At 40.5% G+C, this 22593-nt stretch overlaps 1 protein-coding gene across 4 annotated transcripts; it reads right to left on the reverse strand.

Moving 5' to 3' along the window:
* Positions 1–425: 425 nt before the first annotated feature.
* Positions 426–15713, reverse strand: tfap2a (transcription factor AP-2 alpha). 4 transcript variants are annotated; one of them, XM_006634470.3, is made up of 7 exons: positions 15599–15713; positions 9288–9707; positions 7788–7839; positions 5712–5943; positions 4583–4701; positions 2861–3002; positions 426–2016 (listed from the first exon to the last, which is right to left on the reverse strand). In XM_006634470.3, exons 1-7 carry the CDS (start codon positions 15629–15631, stop codon positions 1728–1730), a joined length of 1287 nt encoding a protein of 428 aa, XP_006634533.1. In that variant the 5' UTR covers positions 15632–15713; the 3' UTR covers positions 426–1727. The 4 variants fall into 4 exon arrangements, with proteins under 4 accessions (XP_006634533.1, XP_006634532.1, XP_015210436.1 ...); XM_006634469.3 differs by lacking the exon at positions 15599–15713 and adding an exon at positions 12902–13132; XM_015354950.2 differs by lacking the exon at positions 15599–15713 and adding an exon at positions 11267–11816.
* Between the last annotated feature and the right edge of the window lie 6880 nt (positions 15714–22593).

Below are 22593 nucleotides of genomic sequence, written 5' to 3' on the forward strand. Positions count from 1 at the left end.
GTATCACATATTATACGCTACTGAAAAAAAACCTAAACAGTATCATTCGATTGAGCATAATGTTTTTAAAACTAATTATATTCTTGCTTTGAAAGGTGGATTTTTAGATCTGTTTCGCTTTAGGGTGTGACACTACACACAGTCACTTCAAAAACAGATCAGAAAACATATATGCGCTGTCTCCTACTGTCGATTGACTTCGTAAAAGCTCGGCGGAATATTTGAACGATCCCCCTTCTCTGAACCCGAGGTTGAAAGTAAGTTTTTTATTATACTTGAGGGAAACAATAGGTTCAGATGCTTATTTCTTGGAGGAATTGTCAAGAGAGAGTTAAACTCAATTACTGTAACCATACTGAATAAAAAATACTGCCAAGACCGAAAATACGCCCGGGTGTACCAGCCATTGAAAAAAAAAATCGACATAAAGCGTATCAAATATTTATTTATCTGGGCAACAAAGGACTATGATACATTGACAGGCATGGGAACTATTGCCAGTACAGCTCTATACAATACAACTAAAACCGCCTCCAATCCGGACACTGGACATACAAAATATTGGGTGGTTCCAAACGTTTTGAACTTCTTTAAACAAAAAAAAAATGTGTTTTTTTTTCTTTTTCAAAAGACAATATCAATTTATTGCTCTTACGGTTGCTTCAAGGGAAGAACAGGAGGTGAAACTTTTTTTTTTTCTTGGCACAACACATAAAGGTTTGTATTTAAAAAAAAAACACAAAACAGTTCAAATTTGCCAGGGCTCCGCGAGTGCCCCGGTCAACATAAACTGAATGTAATAAGAATGATATATGATATATATAGTGAGAGAAAACGGAAGTTTATTTCTGCTTAATTTGTTCAGTTGCTTAAGCGTCGCCTCAACATGCTACAAGAGGGTAAAATTCATATACCCCAGAGAAAGAGCCCCCCCCCCCGCCCCAACCTTGTTTTCTAAGTACCATAAAATCACATGATGAACTAACTGAATATTAAAACCCACTAAACAGGAGGCAAACGAGATCACCAGATAAATTAAAAAAAGGGTTTCAACAGACGCACCATATTTACAATTCCCATTAAATTACACATAAATAAATATATACATACATGAACACTGATTCCCTTCTATAAACGCGAATCGTGTTGAATTCAAAAGTTCAAGTCGGTCGCTTTACCTTTGGGAGAGTGAAAAGTCTAGAACTGAAGTCATGACATGGAACTCTGTGATTTGTTTTTTTCTTTCAAGTTTATTATTCACAATACTGATAAAAATTCATCCTCTTTCCCTCCTTTCTCACGTGGCTACAATCGAAAATGCGTGTTATATAAGGGTTGCTGTGCTCCAGTCCGATGCAGCTCTTTCTTTTTTTTAAAAAAAGGAGATACAGAGCGGGGTGAGGTGAGGTGGGGAGGGGAGGGCTGGAGTACATTTTAAGATGTCCACAAAGTTGCCGGGACCGTTTTTTTTTTGTTTGTTTGTTTGTTTTTAATCGAACGGCTCCTTTTCTCGTTTCGGTTTATTCTGTCATTCTTAAAAAGCAGGGAAGCAGAAAAAAAAAGGCGTCGCTCCCCCCCATCAATTCCCAACGTGGGTGCGTGTCGGTAGAAACAAACTTGTAAAATCGCGAGAGCAGGAAGTGACGAGTCGCATTTTTTTTTTCCTGGGTCAGTAATATTTATAATATATTTATAATATTTATATTTCTGGGGAGAAAAAAAAGGGATCACTTTCGGTGTTTTTCGTCTTTATCTCCACTTTTGGTGCCGTTGTCTGTGTGGCTGTTGGGGTTATTGTTGAGGTACATTTTGTCCATAGCTTTTACAGCCTCTGTGAGATAGTTCTGTAGCGCCGTGAGCGCGGCGCACATCGCAGGGGTTCCGAATCCGTGGGAAATTAGGCTGAAATGGGTCAAACAGCTTTGAATCCCTGGCTCAAGGATCGGCTGTGGTCGAGAGTTCCCCAAGGGCGATCGGTCCTGGGAAAGCAGGTCTGTGAACTCTTTGCAGATTTGTCTAAAAGAAAGACAGCACAGTCGTCAGGTGTCTAAATTATCCTCTGACACGAACCGCGGGCAAAGGTGGATGCAGACATTTCAGGTGCCGGATCGGCTCCTGAATGGATTCGTTTCAGAAAAGGGAGCTGCTCATCTTAAAATGAACATGAACGGTGTTTTTGTTTTCTTTTTTTTTTTTGTCTTTTCATTGAGTTGCTCGCAGTACTTAAAATGCGGCTCATGGGTTTTTGACACAGATTGAATGGGAGACAAAGAGTTTAATCTCTGTTTCATACAGGCCGCACAGTAGTGTTTCGATCGTGTAGTGCCTGTGTGTAATTATGATCTATATCAAGGCCTGTTGATAAGTGACGGACAATATAGCGTATTAAAATTCCACACGGGTGAAAAAACATTTTCTTCATGAGATTCACTTTCCAATATCTATGGTTTCCAAAGTTCCTCAGTATGGGTTTAACTCAAAAGGCCTCATCACTCAGTAAACCCCAAAAGCCACAGACCCTTTTGCTGAACAATATTCACAGTAGAAAAGCTGTTACACTCATTAATACAGCTTTTTACATATTTACGTACAAGTGTAATAAACGTTTGTATTTGCTATAACACGAATGCAACTACATGCAAGCAAAAAGTATGACACGAGTCAGCGAAGCTCAAGCAGAATAAAACGTATTTTTATCATATAAACTGTCAACTGCAATTGGTATCACACACAGGATAAAACCAAATTCCATAAACAGAGAAAGCGAGCGATTAATGAAATGCCCATAAATACATTTATAAGAAGTGTTTTGTGGTCAGATTATTTTTTTTGGGGGGGGAAATGGTTAAAATGAACTTACTTTGTTGCCAATAACATGTTTTTGCGCTGGACTTGTTCGTTTGGATCGGAATGCTGACGGTTCATGTATTCAGCTATAGCTTTGGCTGGGAACTCTGTCTCGCACACATAACCGAAGTCCCTGGCCAGATGCACGGCTTCTCCTAAGAAGAGAAAAAGGGGGTTGAGTATTTAATGTATTAGTCTAAATTGCTGACATCAAATACCGAGCAATTAACACTTCCACTTAACACATTATCCATCTAATTAACGCACACCGATTAGGCCTCGATGAGAAGTCCTGAACTTTCGGAGGCATCTCCGAGGCAAGGACGCTACCTGTGCATTCCTTCGCCCTCCCCCCCGAAAAAACAAAAACGAAACGAAATGCGAGTTTTTAAATGACAAAACAAGTGTTTTAAGCGAAACACTGTGCTTAAAAAAAAAACATAAGGGCGCGATATTAGAAAACCGTTAATACAACGTGTAATCAGACGCGCTAGGTATTGATTATCACTACTGGGGGAAAAAAAAGTAATCGTAGTTTAACGGGGAAGTTTTATAAACTCAAGTACACGGCACAGGCATTTAAAGAGGCTGCGTTCAAACCTTTTTTTTCCCCCTTACATACTTCAACCATGAGAATTCTGGGGTCACTCAATTGAGGTCCGCCTGTTCTGTTGATTTTTTTTTTCAAGTCCTTTGGTTTTAATTTCCTGAACCAGTTGGTTTTCCACTGCAGGGCATCCTGACATTCGCTTCAAGTCCGGAAGAACGCATGCGCCAATTAGGGCATCAAAGCTCGAGCCCCGTAAACTCGTTTCCATAAAATGGAGCGGATCATAAACAATAAACAGCACTCCACTAAGTCACTGTCCCTTCATTAAACAACCGCCTGTCTTCGCCCGCCCCCCCCTCGCAGGAGACGCCGTACATTTAGTTTGCGCTCATTAACATACGCAACCACATTTCAATAAAGCCAAATGAATATTACATTCAGGTCTTAAGCTGTAATGATTAACAGAAGCCACTGAACCGTTTCGGGATTTCACCTTTAAAAACCCACAGCTCACCAAATGCCACCGCGCGGGATAGCGATGTTCAATTTGCAAGCATAATGGATTTATTCTACAAAACACGCACCCCCCCCCCATATTCATCGTGTTTATATGCATAGTTACCACAAGTATAAAGTTTAATTTATTTTAATTATTTACGCACTGGAGCACAACTAGACTGTCTTAATGGAGAATGCCTTATCCTTAGTTTGTGTCTTTTTTACAAATCAAGACAAAAGCCACGAACCTTTACCTTCTGAGCACAAGTGAAATGAATCCATACTCATTTAAAAGCACATCTCCGGAGCCCATTGCTTACCGTCGGAAAAGGTGCCCAGCTAACGCCAGTAACAACAATTAGGCGATAAATAATTCACCTGGCATGCTCCACCTCACACGTTCTCTGCGATACAAATTCTTATTTGTACGCACCATAAAATGCAGCGAACAATGTACACAGCGACAGTGGTAAAACAAAGTCACAAAAGCACACTGTAATCGCCATCATTCCAGTTTGATCTCGCTATCATTACCATCTTTGAGACGGTTACACGCCGTACCAGTGCGCAAATGGCACACTTGATGAACCTTACACACCATTTAGAAAGGAGAGGCGATATCAGTGTTTTAATGAATGCCAGGCACAGCTGACGTCACAGAAATAAATACCTAACAGCGTTACTTACCCTCCACTAGTGACGTCAGCAATGTAACATTCGCGGCTTTGCGTCTACCTGCCGGCAGGTTTAATCCGATTTTGTCCAGCTTTTCTCTTAAGGACCTCCCCCCATTTTTAGATTTTGCTCTGGGAGGAAAGAGAGAGAAATTACGACGGGAAAATGCAAGTTTTTTTTCTGAAATAGCTCCTTATGGGTGACTTTCCCTCTAGACAACCTCGAAAAAAGTCGCTGCTGCTCTTCTTACAGAAACACAAGTGCTCCAGGACTTATATAAACCTAGCCCCAGTGCAGCTCACAACGATAACTTGTTATTGGGGGACATGAGCAAACAATTTTCTAAGTCTAAGCATTGGTTTATGGATCACTTCAGTTCTCAGGCAAAGACTGTAAAAATTCTAACATCTTATAAACCTGTTTTAATTCACTAAGACGTCTTTTTGTAGAATGGATAAGAATAGAATAGACTAACAATAGACGACAGGCAATCAACAGTATCAAAACCGTGACCGTATCATCAGAGGGTTATATTGCTGTTGCTGTTACTACTGTTAAGAGTAATACTACAGCTTTAAGCATCGCTACTCTCTTTCAAAGACGTCCGATTAACGCTTGCGATCATGCTAAGAACACATTCCTTATCCTTTACTTAAACGTTTATTTTGGGTTTTTAACATTATTTTACGAAATTGCATACTGGAGTTTATTTCAGGATCTGTTTTTTGTTATTTTGGACTTAAAGCCATTAAAATGGGCCGCATTTCCGAATGTGGAGTCATCCTTTCACAACGGCAGCGTTTATTTTATAGTTTTCCTCTCAATATGGGGCGCCACAATAGCGCTGGGTTTCTGTGCTGCTGTACATTGGGCCGTGATATTCACAGGAGCCGCGATCATCAACTAATTGGCTACATGATGATGATGTCAGACACATTCTGTCTTGGAAACGACATCAAGTGGTCTGTTAATTACACCGTGTGTATGTAGGACAGTTTGATTCTTGATCACCTACACGTACTATCGGTGCAAAAGGAACTGCAGTTTTTTTGTTTTGTTTTTTTTTTCCCTGGCAGGTTCCCATGCACACGTGAACTCGGTTCCCCTTCAGTGCTACAACAGGCACCAGCGTGTAACTCACCTCCTCAATACTCCTCCCAGCAAAGACGCATTGAGGCACTCAGGCGGTGAGAGACGTCTCTGCACTTCCGCCACTGTGACCTTGTACTTTGATGTGGAGCTGAGGAGAGACAGGCGACCCGGAACAGAACAGAACACTTCGTTGGGGTTCACCACACCGCCGAAAAGACCGTCCTTATTGATGGGTACTGCGGAGACGGCGCTGCTGTTATTCTTGGATAAGGAAACGGGACCTACAATAAGATAATGATTCGTTTTAGAAGGGTTTATGGCCCCGAGAAAAGAGAGCAAAAGCATTCATTCTGTTTTTATAGACTGGATTAAAACAGGGCAGGGGGAAAAAAAACTTCACAGGTTCCTTAAAACAGCAGGTATCTACGGCACAGGTTTTCCTTCTTATGTATTTTAGGACACCAGCCCATCAAGGGAAACGACCCTCAGGGATCTTAAACTGAAACAAAAGTCGCTCGGCGCCCGGTCAGACTTGACTACCATGTAATTAAAACGACTTATTAAACATTTCATATTCCAAGGATGACCACATGGCAACATTCGTTTAAAAGTTTAACATAGTAATATTTTTCTTTTTTTTTTGGAGCGCATGGTGCTTTCTGCATGCGAAACCTTCCTAAATCTAAACTGGCTCTTGATAAAGAGTGCCAGAATAAATTACAGTGCGGCTAACGCAGACATGCACTGTGGTAGAACCCTCCTGTCTGGGTTGGGCTTTTTTTTTAAATAAATGCAGAAATCTAACAATATACTACTAAAAGACACATGCAGCCTGTCGAGGATTTAAAAAAAATCAAAATATTGGAACGTGTTTTTATCCACAGGCAGCACTCACATAAACACAATAACCACTGAAATGTAGTTAAGCGTGAAACAGCACACAAAATAGACGTGCATGACACATTAGTGTTAGCAAAGAGCCCAAAATACTGCAAGATAAAAAGTGTTTCATGCGTTAATTTATTTTTAAAAATCTTAAAGGCCTATATGACCAATTTAATCGGTCAAAATAGACTAAACTATTTCTCAGGACACAGGATTATGTTTATTAGAGTTTACACAGTTATTTGTGCAGTACAAGAAGTCTTTAAAAAGCCAAAGGCCTATCGCAGTTGTAGTACATGTTAAACATATGCACCCTTCGTTTTAGGAGACAACCTTTTTTATTATTTTAATTTGTAGGGACTGTGATTTTCAGTGGGTAACCGAAGACAAAGGGACTAGCAGTTTTGGATAGATCACATGTGACATTAATAGCTCAGGGGAGGCTAATAGATACAATAGGAGTTAAACGAACTCTTGAGATTACTAATATAAGAGCCAATTATCATGTTGACGTGGAAAGAGCATCTCTTAAGATTTATCCCCTGCACATCTAATTTGACTTGACAAAGGCTCCACATGCAGAAAGATGTAACATTAAACCTGATCATACCACGCTGACAGAGGGGTTAAGAACAATGACTGAATTCACACATACAAACACAGAAATGAACACACCGAAAAACTCTTGTAGTATCTGCGCATGATGCACTTTCAGTCTTCAAGATGTGGAATATACGTAATTCTACATTAATAGCGTGTGTGCTAAGAAAAAGTAACCTACTGTACATTAAGCAAGAATCCTGTTTCTTTACAAAATAAACAAGTGGGCACCCCATTAACAATAAGGACCTATGACAAAAGACTATCGAAACGGTAGCAAAATCCAAACAAGCTGAGAACAAAACTAAATTACATTGAACGTGTCGTTACGTCATTAAGTGTATCACACAACATGGTATCTGATGGACATCATTCCACAGTGAACGAAATGCACTTTTGCCACAGCTGAAGCGTCTCTCCCAACATTGGCCAATGAGTTCAGCACTGAAAATGCAAATTTCTTTCTTCAGAAAAAAAGCAAAACGCTGAAAGTGCATTAAACCCCAAGCGCGCCTTCGGCTTCTTCTGTCATTCTGCGTGTAGCCCGTATTTTATAACACTAAGCCTCAAATAAACCACAGCCGCTCAGCGTACAACAGCTTGTAGAAACATGTAAGGTATTTTGAAGGAAATTACTTACCTTTCTTAATTACAGTTTGGTCTGGGATGTTAATGCCTTGATCTTCAACATGCTGCAACATAATTACAGAAGAAAAACAACGTTAGAAGAAACAAGGAGGCAAAAATGAAATTCAACAGCAGTTGCTGGTATGAACTGTCTTATTCAACGAAATGTCGTTTCCTCTAGCTTGGTTTCAGTGCAGCCGGAAAGTAAAATGATATAAAAGCACCAAACAAACAAACAAAAAAAAGATAATAAAAATGAGATTATCTGAAATCCCCTAAAATTCCTGTTGTTTTCAAGTAGTTTTTCCTTACCTACATCAAGACATTTCCAAGTACATATTTTATACATTTTCATCAGAATGGGCTGCGCCTTTTTTAATTTAAAATTAAAATGGCCAAAGGATATTCTGAATAGCCGTGTTTACAAACTGGTAAGCATATTTACCAATATCTGATGATTTTTTTTTTAGTCTTGTGATGTAGCGCTTAGCCTACATTCCACAGGAACGGGATGTGCCTGTAATTTCGTGATGTGTGACAGACAACTGTTTCTACGCTTCACTCTTCTCGGAATTTCTGCTCTGGTCCTTGTGACTACTCTCACACAGTCCTGGCGGATCAAAGTTGTTTTATTACTGATATCATTGTGCCCTCTGCTCTCATCTGCAGATCGCGTGCTCCTGAACGAGCAAGATTCAACTGAGAATAAAGCAGTGTGCAGGATCGCCGGTAAAAGGCAGAAGCGCGAAATTGTCACATGCAAAACACCATCAGGTTTCAATTCGTTCAAACCCCAAAAAAAAAATCCTTGATGCCCGTTTGTTTGTTTTTTTTTCCTCCAAAGAGGACACGATGATAATTCTGCCAGACTCCGGCAATGAAGTGGAAGGCGAAATACTGAATAAGAGCAGCGATATGTTAACCGGTATTTGTTCAGGATATAGATTACAGCGAACCGACCCCAGAAATAAACGCATTTTTGCACTATGAATACAATGTTTCCTAACAGATTTTTTTTATAGAAAAAGAAGAATACCCTAAAAGAAGACTGAACAATTATTATAATGCGGCTATCTCTATTATGAACCTTTTTTGTAGAAATGAAAAGTCGATGCGAGGATCTATTTTCCCACTTCAACAATGGAACTACATTTCGTGCAAATAAAATATTTCATAGTTTCACGCCGGCATGGACTGCATCCCCCCAAAAAAAACCCAACAAAACAGGCTTTTTTGTTTTGTCGTAAAATAAGGTTTCCCCCTTTTCTCGTTTCCTGCACACCTTTTATTTGTACAGTGAGATAACACGAGAGAGGATGATGCAGGAGATGCGTCTCAAAAGACTTTCGAGAAGCAGAGCAGATCTATCCTAGACCGCTGCTGGCCCACCTGCGACTGGATAGGAGCTCAAAAAAAAAAATGATAACGATTCGGGTGCGATTGATATCTGCAGATATTCTGGCTCTGCTCTCGGGGAGTTCTGTCAAACTCCCGCGGCGTGGGGCCGTCTTACCTGCACGTCTTCTAAAGAATGAGGTATTCCGTGGATGGGGATAGAGTCCGTCAGTCCAGAATCTAGTCCGTGACCCCCCGGTAGGAGGACTTCTCTCCGGTACTCTCTACACAGCTGATGGGGCAGCCCGCGGTGCTGATGCAGCAGGCTGCTCTCCTGGCTCTGTCTCTGCCCCGGCCAGCCCGGGTGCTGTGGCTGAGGCTGGGCGTGCAGTGGGTTCAGGGAGTAGTGGTCGTTGACGTGCGAGTAAGGGTCCTGAGACTGGGGGTAGATCGGCTGGTACGGTGGGGGGAAATACGGAGGCTGGAAGTCGGAGTTGGGGGTGTGGGAGAGCGGCGGGGCGCTGGTGTAAGGCGACTGACCCACGCTCCCCAGCTGGGGTAGCCGCGCCGTCCCATTGCCGGTCCCGTCGTGACGATCCTGGAAGGAGACAGCGGTTAGAAACACGTTTTTGCGGGTTTTTGTCTTTCCTCCCTGTTCTTTCTTGCGCGATAAAGTACACCTCGACGGTCGTTTCTGGAACGAATGTCAATTGATAAAATTGCAGGAAAAAAAGAGAGAGAGAGAGGGGCTGAAAATAGAGAAAGACAGATTTCAGGTGCCTAACGTCCTGATTTGTTTTGACATTTTTGAAAAGCTGGATATTTTGGGCTGGTTATAGTGTATGAAAGACCTTTAAATTTCTCTTTTCCCCATATTAGAATATATACCCTATATAACACTAAAATATTTATATATCACGATTGGCAGATCACTCCTGAATATGAGATAGGCTTTGCATAGATTTTATGGTCCCAGCGTTTTTCTGCTATTTTATTACTATTATTACCAGGCGTAGTAGTTACAGTCATAACAACACTACACTAAATAATCATCATAATCATAATAATAATAATACAAATAAAAAGATTGCAACAAATATCAGCAGAAGTGCGTGCGAAATTGCACTTTACAAATAAGCAAATAATATTTCTATATTTTTCTAAAAAAATCTTAAGTATTTTCTTTACAAAGGGGACGAGGCACTTCGAAACTGCCAAATACTGTATGAGAAAAGTAACAATTTCGATAGATCGGTTTTCTAAACAATTCTACAACCATTCGTAAATGCTAAAATGCGGTGAAGACGTTCGGAGAAAAAAAATCAGTTTCATTACAAAACACAATAATACAAAAGTTTTTTTTTAAAAAGCGAGGCTAAATTCTAAAAAAAAAGAGCCAACAAAAGGAGTCTAAATGCCAAACGAAGTCTTGGGATATATTCTTTAATGCAACTCACCATCGCTGAAAAACTGTGCACTAACATCTGCGAAGCGGTTCGAACAATTCAAGGTGTAAGAATTTCAGAAAAATACGAGATAAAGCAGTAAAAATAAATAGAACAAACAAAATAAGCCCAGATCAACACTACTGCAAGATCACAGCGCCAATGTTCATATATGCACCTCCGAAGCACAATAATCCATCAGAATTTGGTTAAATTCCTGCCGCCCTTCATTTGGGTTAGAAATGCAGTATTTTGTTTCCCTGCAGATTATTATTTAAAGTTTTCTTATATCCTTCTTCTGTCTTCCCGCTCTATCACTGAGCTGCTGCCTCACTTGAGCTCATATTAGCAGAGATCTGGTTCCTCTCTTGGATCCCTAATAGCAGATATTCATGACTATTAATATTACACGAATACTTAATAAGGGAAGAATGGTCGGAAATCGAGCGTGAAGCGAGGAAGCAACTCAAGGCAGAGTCTGTACTAAATGACGTCCATTGAATGAAGAATCAGTGTATCTAATCAGAGATGGAGAGAGAGAGAGAGGGGGAGAGAGAGGGAGAGAGACAAAAAGAGGGGACATTCTCTCGCGTCTGACGAATCACAGAGAAGGGGGAACATTTTAAAAGGTTCGAGGGCAAGCAAAAGTGAAAGAAATACAGAATGAGGGGAGAAAACAGGGAGAGAGGAAGAGGCAGGGAACAATGAGCACCTCTGAGTCTTGCGAAAATCCGGTAAATGCTAAGGGCACCTCGACTGGCACATTTTTAGTGCTTGGAGAGCGGCCGCCTGCGCTCTCTGTCCCCTTGGTTTTGAGATCAGCTTCAGACGGTCCGCGCCCTGTTGTTCTCCGGGCTTCACTGATGGATTCATCCATGGCTAGCCGCGTTGAAAACCAAACACGCCGGCACTGCTACAGATTTAGGCTCGGAGTTTAAAAACGCTCCGCAGATCTCGTTCGTCTCGGCTCACTTTTGCAACAACAACAACAGCCAAAAAAAAAAAAAGTCCACTCCCTTCCGAGCCTACTTGCGCGCTAGAAACGCTTGAACCGACTTGAAAAACACAGTCCGACAAACAGGTCTGCCTTTGAAAACACCGTTTACACAGCTTTTCGTCGAAAAAAGATCGAACTATTTCCCCGACAAAAAGAGAAAAAAACAGAATCCAAGCTGGGTAAAAGTGAAACCATCCAACATTTGTTTCTTCCAGCTCCTGGCGTATCGCGTCTTCTAGGCTCTAGCGTAAACCCGTTTGACTGGCTGTACAACTCCTAAACAACTCCCAAATATTACATACTAAACTTTCCGTATCTGCTGACTGAATAGGGTTGTAATAACAGTCACTTAGACCTTACTGCTCACACAAAAACGCCACTCGTTAAAACTACAGCGATAATCCTGCGCTGGAAACGAAACAAAATAGGATTTAATTCAGCCGAGATGGACTTTGGAAATGGGAATAGCTTTTGTGTTTAAATAAACATTTTCAGTTTCAGTTGAGATGGCTATTCTTCATAATTTTTATTATATAAAGAAACCAAAATGCCCGACAGAAAATCGCATGAGTGTTTAAAAATAAGGCAAAACGTGCAACATTTTATTCGACCGAGAAAATGCCATATAAATGACTGAAATACGTTTTTCAAATGTTTGGGGAATTCGGAAATTTACGATGAAATTAAATTATTTTTGAACTGTTTTTCGAATCAGTGAATCTTCGTGTTTAACTTCGGGATCGTTCAAATCACACATTCAGACATAAACTCAAGCCGGAGTGGAAGTCAAGAATTAATTTCTTGTTGTTATTAAACACCACTTCTTAATAGCTCTTGAAAATGATAATAATAATTGTAGACTCGTTTTGTTTAAAAGTTGTAAATAAAACATAAAATTCAACTAATTTGCTTCAACACAGTGTACACGAGAACGTTATGATCAATGTAATGACAACACATTCTTGATCAAGACGGATTTTTAATAGTTTTATAACGCTTCACATTTAACCAAAATATAAATGCTTCTTTATATATAGTCTGTTTCTGTTGTGTGCATATACAGTATATACCCGCAAACATACACAATCTTTTTTTCCATTTACAGAAGCCGGGATACGTGCGAAGTAAGATTATGATATCTAATTTTGTTTTGAACACAATTTCCCCAAAATGTGTTTTATACAAGAAACCTTGAAGTTTCTAACTAAACGCCAAACACAGTTAAACAAACACACACACGCCAAGAAACACGAACTCTTCTTATCTGCCAATAATACAAGCGTAATGTACTCAGTTTTTTGGAAGGATGAAGAAATATATATATATATATCACAATAAACGACCTCTTACCTCACAGTCTTCGTATTTAATATTATCCGTTAATTTCCAAAGCATTTTCATGGGTTGTATTAAGAGTTAAGATGGGGTTTTCCTTGTTTCACAAAGTAAATGCTGCTGCACAGCTGAAATTATTTGATACTCGAGCTCCTTGTCAGCGCTCAGAGATCTCCCTCTAATGGCCAATGTTAAGAGTCCAAGCTTCAGTCCTATAATAACCCGCGTTCCGTCATTACCATATCAACAACAGCTCGATTCTCACCCAGACGTCTCCAGTGGACACAGGTAGAACTCGGGCAAGATTCTCAAATCGAATTCAATCAAGTTAAAAAAAGTCCCCCTGCATCTTGATTCGTTTGTTCCGTCACCAATTATACAATTGCTTTTTTTTTTTAAAAAAAGGCTCTGGACTACATATTTAGCTATTTGTATCTGTATGCTATCCGCGTTAATAAAGATGAAGGCATTTTAAAGACAAAATAGCGGAATCTCTCATTGGGGGGTATTTTCTATGCTTATACATTGGTAAACAGGCTTATATTTAACATAAATGATAGGTTTACTTCGAGTTTTTCGTAGTTCTAAGTATGGAATATAGTGTTCATATTTCTCCTTTTTCCTTTTTTGTTATCTATGGGAGTTCGTTCAGAAACAACAGCCGAAAGCAAATTAAAGTACGGAAAGATAAATATAGTAAGGGGTCTTTGCCCTTTCTAAGACGCATACATTGATCAGTATGAGAGTTAAAACACTCGAACCATCGCCCATGAGATCAGGGAAGCCAAAGTCAATGATCGTGCGCGTATGTAAGGTTTTTAAGACGTTTTTCACGTTATTTTCTTCAGAGAGTGTGCCAACAGCAGCCTGAGCGAAACAAAAACACGAGATGTTGTCCCCTTTCAGACTACATGCCTGAATATTCTTCTCTTCTTTAAATGACAAGAGAGTTGTTTTAGTCCTATTGAGGGTCAGGAATTAAGAAGCAACTTTCTCAGTGTCATGCAAAACAAGGAGACTATGTTAAAGTCGACACATAGGGTTGGAGTTTTAACTTCGAGACATTTGAAGTTTTTTTTTGTTTTTAGATCATTTACACAACAAAATGGATTGTTCTAAATTTGAAAGCAGAACTGCGAATCACGGGTTCAGCTAAACGCATCTGTAGCAACACCCTGTGTTGTATACGCAGAAACAGGTAGTTAAGACTAAGGCGTTGACCCTAATAATCTTTATTACCATTTTTGGCGGAGCAGTATCTAAACTTCAAAACCTGTTGTCATTAATGAAGGGATGACAATACTACAGTGGTAAGGCCGCAATTAAGTAACCATGTGTTGGAAGAGGGGCGGGGGTGGGAGAAGGCTTGTTTTAATCTTTAAGTTAAAATTAAACTGTCACGAACAAGTGTTTTAAATAAACCACGACTGACTGTGATCAACTGTGTATGTGGCGGAGAATGGGACAAAGCCGCCAAAAGCCGCAGAAACATATATAGATCCGTACATAACATTACATGCCACACCGTGATGCCAACTCCTAAAATGCAAGGTATGGTGCAAACAGATATTGAATTAAAAAGCACATTCATTTTATCCGACATGCCCGATTGTCTTCACAAATTAAAACTAGCAGTATCGTTCGACACTATTCCCAAATCCATTTTCATATTTCAAAGTACGAGTTTTCGGCGTTTTAGTTAGTATTCTTTTGCATTTTGAAGACTAGAATGTAAAGTTTTTCTTGTATGTTCCACAGTTCACGACTTTCAACTTGAAGTGTCGATTTTCTTCCATTTCTGACCCCGTTTCATAATACTGCTAGAACTGCGAAACCTCGTTCAAGATGTATTTGACATATGTATTTGAATTTAGATCTGAATTAAAAAAAAAAAACAGAAATATAACTCCAGAACTCATTGTTCACCCTTTTGTAAGCACGTTATTGGCTATTTTGTTTCCCAAAATTAAAACGGAAAACGTTTGCTTTTCATCACAAAGATTACCAGCCCACCAAAGAGACTATAGTTGTACCTTATTAATATGATTTTGCGTGACTGCACATGAAACGGGCCTACATTACAATTACTGGGCAACAATTTAGATATATACTATTAAATTCATGCACGTTTAAAACTAAATATTTGTTTTACTGTACTTGTCATGGTTTCATAATCTTTTTGACCAATTCACTTCAGCCGGAAGGCTAACTTCTTTGTGTGCAAATGAAGGGGTTTAGAAGGAAATTTAGACAGAAAACGGTTAAAACGTTTCGGTTTATTTTTGAAAGTGCGCTTTAACTGGTCCCGACCACACGTGAATTTACATCCCAGTGTTTTTGTTAGTGAAATCATAATACTGTGTCTGAAGACAGAGCATTTCACCTTCTCGAGCATCCAACAGAGCACATTCAAGAGAAGTTCATACGAATTCGAGTACATACGCAATCCGCAATCCTTTTGAATTAAAAAAAAAATCATTAACTTTGTATCTGCTGCACTGAGTCACGACTTGCCGCCTCCCCAACAGGAAAAAGCGAAAAATGGAAAGTTACTGAAAGATTGCTATAAGATATCAAGAAGAAAAGACAGTTGTTTTAGAGTATAGTCATCGTATATATATATAATATTTTGCTGACGCGCTGATGTATTCAGACAGTATTACACCTGTGCGCAACTATTCTCCAAGTGATCCGAAAGGCAATAACACCTACCTGCCAGTCTCCCATTTTTGCCATTACTGACATTATTTAGCCTTCTTATTCTATGTGGCGATCACGCAGCGTGGGATCTCCATGAACCTCTGATCTCAAAGACAATTTGTGCTTTCACCTGAACGGAAACATCTCACCTGGTCATAAAAAAAAAAGTTGGGTGCTACCTGGGTGGCGCATGCGCAGTCCGCCGGCCATGTAACACTTTTCCCCTCCCGAAGTATTAGAGAAAATATAACCAACTTTCTAGCTCGTCGGCCTCAAGGTCTCTGAACCACAACCGGTCACCTTAACGCAACTGCACTTTCGGGACCAGGGCAAAGGCAGATGTTGCCCACTTAGAAGACTCCGCAGTTCTGTCGGAGAGTGTAGTACGAGAAAAAGGGCCAAACCGCGTTCTCCCCAAATAATGAGGATTTCGGCCAATTAATTCACATGCGTGGTGTTTGTTTGTCAAGGGCACGCACGACAGAAGTGCAAAGCTTTTTTTGTTCTTCAGCGTTATACCTGCTGCTCGCGGTTTTATTTAGTTACGACTTGGTTTGGCAAATGGCTGCTTTCTCCCTTTTCCGTTTATTCCTTCAACAGCTGGATCTTTTTTTTAATAACCCGAAAAAAATGCGGCTTAAAGCTGAGTGTATTTGTTTAAAAAATACTCTTCCCAGAGAGTTTGGTGATATATTCGATTGGATTCTCCATCGATTTCAGTACTTTTGGATGCAATAATTACGACCACAATTCATTACATACATATAGCGCTTTTTATCCCTAAGAATCTCAAACCGATTATCTTGTTTTGTGGTGTGGTGGCGTGTTTTCACATATACTGAATTATTTAGTATTAACTAAATCTTTATTAACGAGAGAACAAAACTGTTTTTTTTTTACATAAAGGTTCATTTATATAAAGTATGATAGGCTCTAGACCTACACTCTGCACTTTCGGGCTTTGAAATCTTTGAACTCGACGTTGTTCGATGAAACTTAGATGTTACAACTATTGCTTTGAAAACCTGTACGAAATCGAAACTGTACAGTATCGGTGGCTTTATAAATGTCTTAATTTCTCAGACGTCCCGCGAAGCCATTATAATTTGAAACACTTTTAGGCAAAAAAAAAACTATTTCATTTAATGGAGTAGATGGCTTGTTGTTCTTTCTCCTGTTGCTTAGGAAGTTGAGAAAAATGTAAAAAATCGGGTTGTTGATAACAATTTGATAAGAAGATTTATCGACAAAAATGTACATCAGCTCATCGTGTGGGCGGGATGATGAAGTTTTTCAGCAGGCAATACGGGGACTTTCAAGGGGTCCGAATAAGATGGTGGGGTTGTTTGGGGAGATTTTCGTTTCTTAAAATGAATCTCCACAGGACACGATTTACTGGGACGTGCTAATTGCTGGGATGGATCGCAGTTCGCATCATAATCATTTGAAAAGAAGATTATTCGCTGCGTTCACATAGAGCGTTCTTACCCAAATAAAGCTCTGCACTTGCGCTGGATCAATAGCCGCTGTAGACACGTCTAGTGCACCGCGAGTTTACAAGACATTCCCGTACTCTGGAGCCCAGAGGGAGGCGCTTACTTAGCGTAATGAAGCATGAAACGGGCGATTCACACTTCACCGAAGTACACTCGAGTAACTTTATACATCTAGATTCGAATTACACATTCTAAAACAGCTGTAAAAAAACAACCTATGTTTCCATCAATCACGTCCGATCAATCCATGCGCAGACTGCGGGTGGGTCGCATCGCTTAAAATCTAAACCTAATGAATTGCTGCTAATGAAATGGGAGCAGTCGGCACTTCACAAAAGTCCGTCACTGTTATCGAACACATACATACATGTGCAGATCAAATGTTCATCATTTAAACATGACAGAAGAGAGACACACTATTGCATATGTTCAAAACCTGAAGTGAAAGTAAATATTAGCACTCTTATTGCTAATTTTTGGAAGTTTTCCATGTTTTGGTGAACATGGCGGTGTTGTTAGGTTTTGATCAAATATATTACTAAATAACCAATTTTATTTATGCCAGGAGTGGGTGAGTTTACTTGTTTTACAAACCGCCCCTTTGGAGTAGGTAGCGTTATAAATTCAAGCTAGAGCAACATAGTGAAACGGACCGCTTAATACCCAAGCTCTTGAAAACGACCATATACTGATACGCTATAATTTACACACCAAAGATCATTATTTTCTAACCGTGGTGCCGGCTTTTGTGCAAGTGTGGGCGCGCCTAAGCTGTTACAACTGACTTCACTTTTCTGTACAACTGATGCGAAAGGAAAGCAGCAGGCTGGGCTCGGAAGACGGCATTAAAAGTTATGTGGTATGTGAGAACAGACGTTATGAGGAACAGTGTGCTTGAAAGCGATCTGGTAGGCAGTGGAATTTTAATCCGCCCCGAAGTGAAACAATGAAACCCATACTGAAAAATGCTACAAATCTTATAGCGATCTTTGAATGGAGTATCTTGATACCTCAATGACAAACCATCTTGTCAAAGCCTTGCTTTCAAAGCAACCCTCAAGGCTCAGTTGCTGTGAAACCAGGAAGGCTGTTTGAAAAATACCAGCAGAGGACGGATAATGACCCTTTAAAAAAAACTAGTTGCGGTCGAATCTAGATGCGCATTAGGCATTAGTCAGAGGAAATTGATGACATACAAATATTACCCCCTCCCAAAGAATATCGAGAACACAGGCACAAGCACAAGCACCCCAGCACTTCCTAGGAGATACGATTTCTTTCAACGCGCACACTTTTCAGTTGTCTGTCTTTCCTTACAGTCAGAAGTCCAGAAGTGGGGCACATCTGTACCAGATAAGCAGCTGACGTCTGCGTTATGAATTCAAAATCTTTCTTATACCTCAAAATAAAATGTAGACAGCATACTGTTTTCACGTGTGCCTATGTCCAAAAAGTGTCATTTCTCTTCTTAGTATACAGCATATCAGCGCGCATTGTATATTCTCGTATATGGTGATTAATTGCAGTTAATAGGTACCAAGGAAGTTAAAAAAATGATCACAGACGCTGTAACACGTAACTGCAACCTGATGGTTGTAAGGAAAGATTTTCAGATATTTCTTTCCTCAAAACGTAGTTATAAACCTCTGCTTTCGTGAAACTATAGCTCTCGGGAAAAGGCGGTATCAACTAAATCTTGAAAAGCGAAGGGTAAGTTAGGTTCAAATGAGGCACTGGAGGTTTCCCCCCGTAAATTAAAAATGCTGCGCTTAAACTTATAACAAAATATAAGTTAAAACCTCGTTAAATTATTTTTTGTTTAAAATTCTTACAGAACGATTTTTTAAAACAAAAGTTAAGCGATTTACCTGTTCAGTAGCAAAAAGGACAACGATAAAAAGTTGCTGCGGTGCGATGTGCACTTGTTCTTTAATCCACAACAAACCCATTGACAAAGCAATGCACACACATTATATGTAATTATTATTTACGCAAATGAAGGCCTGGGGTTATTCTTTGCTTCGGATTATAATTATGACAGGTGGCGTTCATTAGGTTTTTACTAAATCCAGTATTCTTATGTGTGGTACCTGATTCGAATGAGCATTTTTGCATCGTTAACAGTATTTTTAGTCCTTTTAATACCAAAAACCCCACACCACGTAACGTCCTGAAAGTTGTAGACAAGCTAACTACTGAACGTTTGTTTCCCCTTCAGACCTTCTTCTGAACTTTTTTATTATTTGATTTCATGAGTTTTACCTCTCTTGGTGCCCAAATTTGGATTTCACCTCTGAAGAAATTCCTTATTAGCTTTCGTATGGGTTCAGTAAACGTATGTATGGGAAGTGTTCGACTGAGTAACTTCACAAATGACGTTACGTGGTGCACGGAATCACAATATACTGTGTGATGATGCAATTATAATGAAAAGTTATGAGAAGTATGAAGTTTCGCACAATTTATATACAGTATACATATAAGCTCTGTGCACACTAGTGTCTACACGGCTCAGAAGTAACTGAAAGTACATCTTTGCCTGAGGTGTGGCTCCACTAGAAGATTATGGTGTGATTAGAATCACAGTCTGCTTCGTCCTCTAAGGAACCGTTTTCCGGCTCGTCTCTAAAACAGTACTGGGCAGCAATAAGCAACATGAATCAGTATTTCAGCCAGTTACAGCGTATTACTTGTCGTCTTGCGCCATCATCTGGTGGACCAACGCTACTGAACGTCGGTGTGAGATCGCAGGGAACTATTTACATTTATATTGATTTTTTTTAAAGGTAAATTAGTAAAGGTATATAAAATACGTGAGTTCTTCTACTGTTTCTATAGGCATTTTTTAATTTTATATTAACACATCGAATCATCAGGTCAACATGATACTGAAGCAACACTGAAAATGTCTTGGACCTGCAGCTTTATTTCATCCTGAAAGCCCATACAGGGTCACAGAGATTTGCCAGTTGACGCATCCTCCTCTCTGTTCCTCCTGAGTGGAGTCTGCATGTCTTCTAGTGCTCACATGGGTTTTCCACCATTTCCCCACACCTGGCCATGAGACCCTGGCTGGGTTAGGTCCGCTGGCGTCTCCAAATCGTCCCCGTGTGTTCGTGTGTGTGTGTGTGCTTGTGCACGTGTTTGTGTGCCTGCGTGTGTCCTGCAACGGACTGGTATCTATACAAAGTGTAGTTTCACCTTGTGCGCTATGCTTCTGGGACATGGAGAGAGGTTCCCGCTAAGCCACGACCCTTAGCAAGAATCAGAAACTTTACTACAGTGGGTGAATAAAAGCCTGTGCTGAAGATTCTTATGTGAAAATATGTTGCCTGTCTCCTGTTTCTTGCTGACCCCCGGTGTCCTCTTCCACGGCTGAAATCACTTTATCGTCTGCATTCCTTATCTGTCAGACGGGTTTCTTGATAGTAACTGGGGCTGAGACTGCCTATTATAGCAGATGGGATATGGAGTTCAAAAGTTTCTTTTGTTGCCTTTGTAATTTTTTTTTTCAGAGCAGCACAAGTTGAAATAATCCACCTTGGTATGTCGTAGTAAATTACACCTTTAAAGTACATACATATAATCGGAGAGGAGGATGTTGTTAAGATTAACTATGTAAAGAAAGAATGAACAGTAGTTTTGGATTCACCTCCTTCAATACTGAAGCAACGTAAAAAGAATCCGGAATTACCGCCTAGTCGTGACAAGTCGTTTTTCGCTGGTCCTCTAGCGCCATCATGCGGACTGACCGGATATTTCAGTAATTCACCTTTAAGGAGCTCTGAAGTCTTGAGAGTGTGAAGGAGGCAGTGAGTGGGCCTACAATGGTCTACAATGCACTACACCCCACATTCGTAAAGACGACACATTTTGTCTGGATTTGTTCAGACTGTCGATCCCCATCCCCAGACCTGTAAGATAATCACAGACTCAGAACTTGATGCCAGGTTTCCATTTTGTGGGAGAAAAAAGACTCCATGAAATAAAAACCTTCTTTACAGCGCTGGAGCCCTGGGTTCAATTCTGGACCCGGGATGCTGTCTGGGTGGAGTTCACATGTTCTCCCTGTGTTTGTGTGGGTGTTCGTCCTCTGGGTGCTCTGGTTTCCTCCCACAGTCCAAAGACATGCTGGTGGGTTAATTGGCTTTTGGGAAAATTGGCCCTGGTGTGTGTGTGTGTGTGTGTGTGTGTGTGTGTGTGTGTGTGTGTGTGTGTGTGTCTGGCCCGTAATGGACTGGTGTCCCTTCCAGGTTGTAGCCTGCCTTGTGCCCATAGCTTGACAGGACAGGTTCCGGTTCCCCTGTGACCCTGGATTGGTTAAAGCAGTGAGAAAATGAATGGATGGATAGTGTTTATTTCTGTCATTTTTGAAGCATTTTGAAGAGGTGTTTGGAAGGTGACTCGAAGCTTTAGAACCGAAAAGGCAAGCAAACGAGATCTCGTCTGGTCTGAGGATCTCGTCCAGGCGTCTTGGAAAGAATGTGAGTCGTTTTTTTACAGCACGCCCGGGCAGATTGTTCCAGACCTACACAACACTGTCATGGACGTCCAAAGGGACTAACCGTGGGGAGCAGGAGAGTGGAAAAGACCCATATGCGGAGAGACGGGAAAAAGGCCCGGGCTCATTAGTGCAGAGAGTTCAGGAATGCCGTATAGAAACCTATGTCCTCAGGGAGCGGACGTGGGGCGCCCTGGTGCTAGGCGGGTCTCAGGACATCCGAACGTCAATGCTGAGCGAGGACAGAGTGCAAGACCCGGAAATATAGCCCAAAGGAAAGAGAGGGACCAGAAGGACAGCAGACCGGAAACTAGGGACAGGACAAAGAAGGAGCGCCCTCTGGCTGCAGAGGGGGTGACAAACACTTTGTGTCCAGACAAGCCTCTTGCTTCCAATCTTAAATGCATTTACCTGCAGTTTCCTCTCGTGTTCTCGGGCTTATGTCTCCCTGCTGGACATCCTCAAGATGTCCAAATATGCTTTTGAATATACTTCTAATATTTTGGAATCTCTTTTCAACTTGAACAGTAGGACATTCTCTTCAGCCTGGTAATGTGTTTTGCTTACTGTTTTCTGCTCTCAATCCGGCCAGTTGTATCTTTTTTTAACATGGAAAATCATATGCAACCAGCAAGGCAAGATTTAACTAGGTTTTAAATTCTTACACTCCTAAACATATATCCTGACATACTGTTTGTCTTTTTACTGCTTCCCCACATTGTCTAGGAAAGGAAAATCACTCAGCATGAACACCCTTTTCTTTTTCATAGATAGTTTCTTCAAATTCAGTTTCCCATCCTCTACTCATAGTTTTAGGTTTGTAATCTGGACCTGCAATGGGGTTGATTGGGTACCGTCTTTGGCTGAGAAACATTACTAATTTACAAAAGCTCCAGCAAAATACAATTTGCATTAGATCTCACTCTTGTTGACTTCAATCAGCTCATTACTGGCTTTATGAAACCGGTTTAAATGTTTTACCCAGCTCTTCGCTTGGTTCTGCTCTGAAG

Source organism: Lepisosteus oculatus, chromosome 6 (genome assembly GCF_040954835.1).
Source record: "Lepisosteus oculatus isolate fLepOcu1 chromosome 6, fLepOcu1.hap2, whole genome shotgun sequence".
Lineage (NCBI taxonomy): Eukaryota > Metazoa > Chordata > Actinopteri > Semionotiformes > Lepisosteidae > Lepisosteus > Lepisosteus oculatus.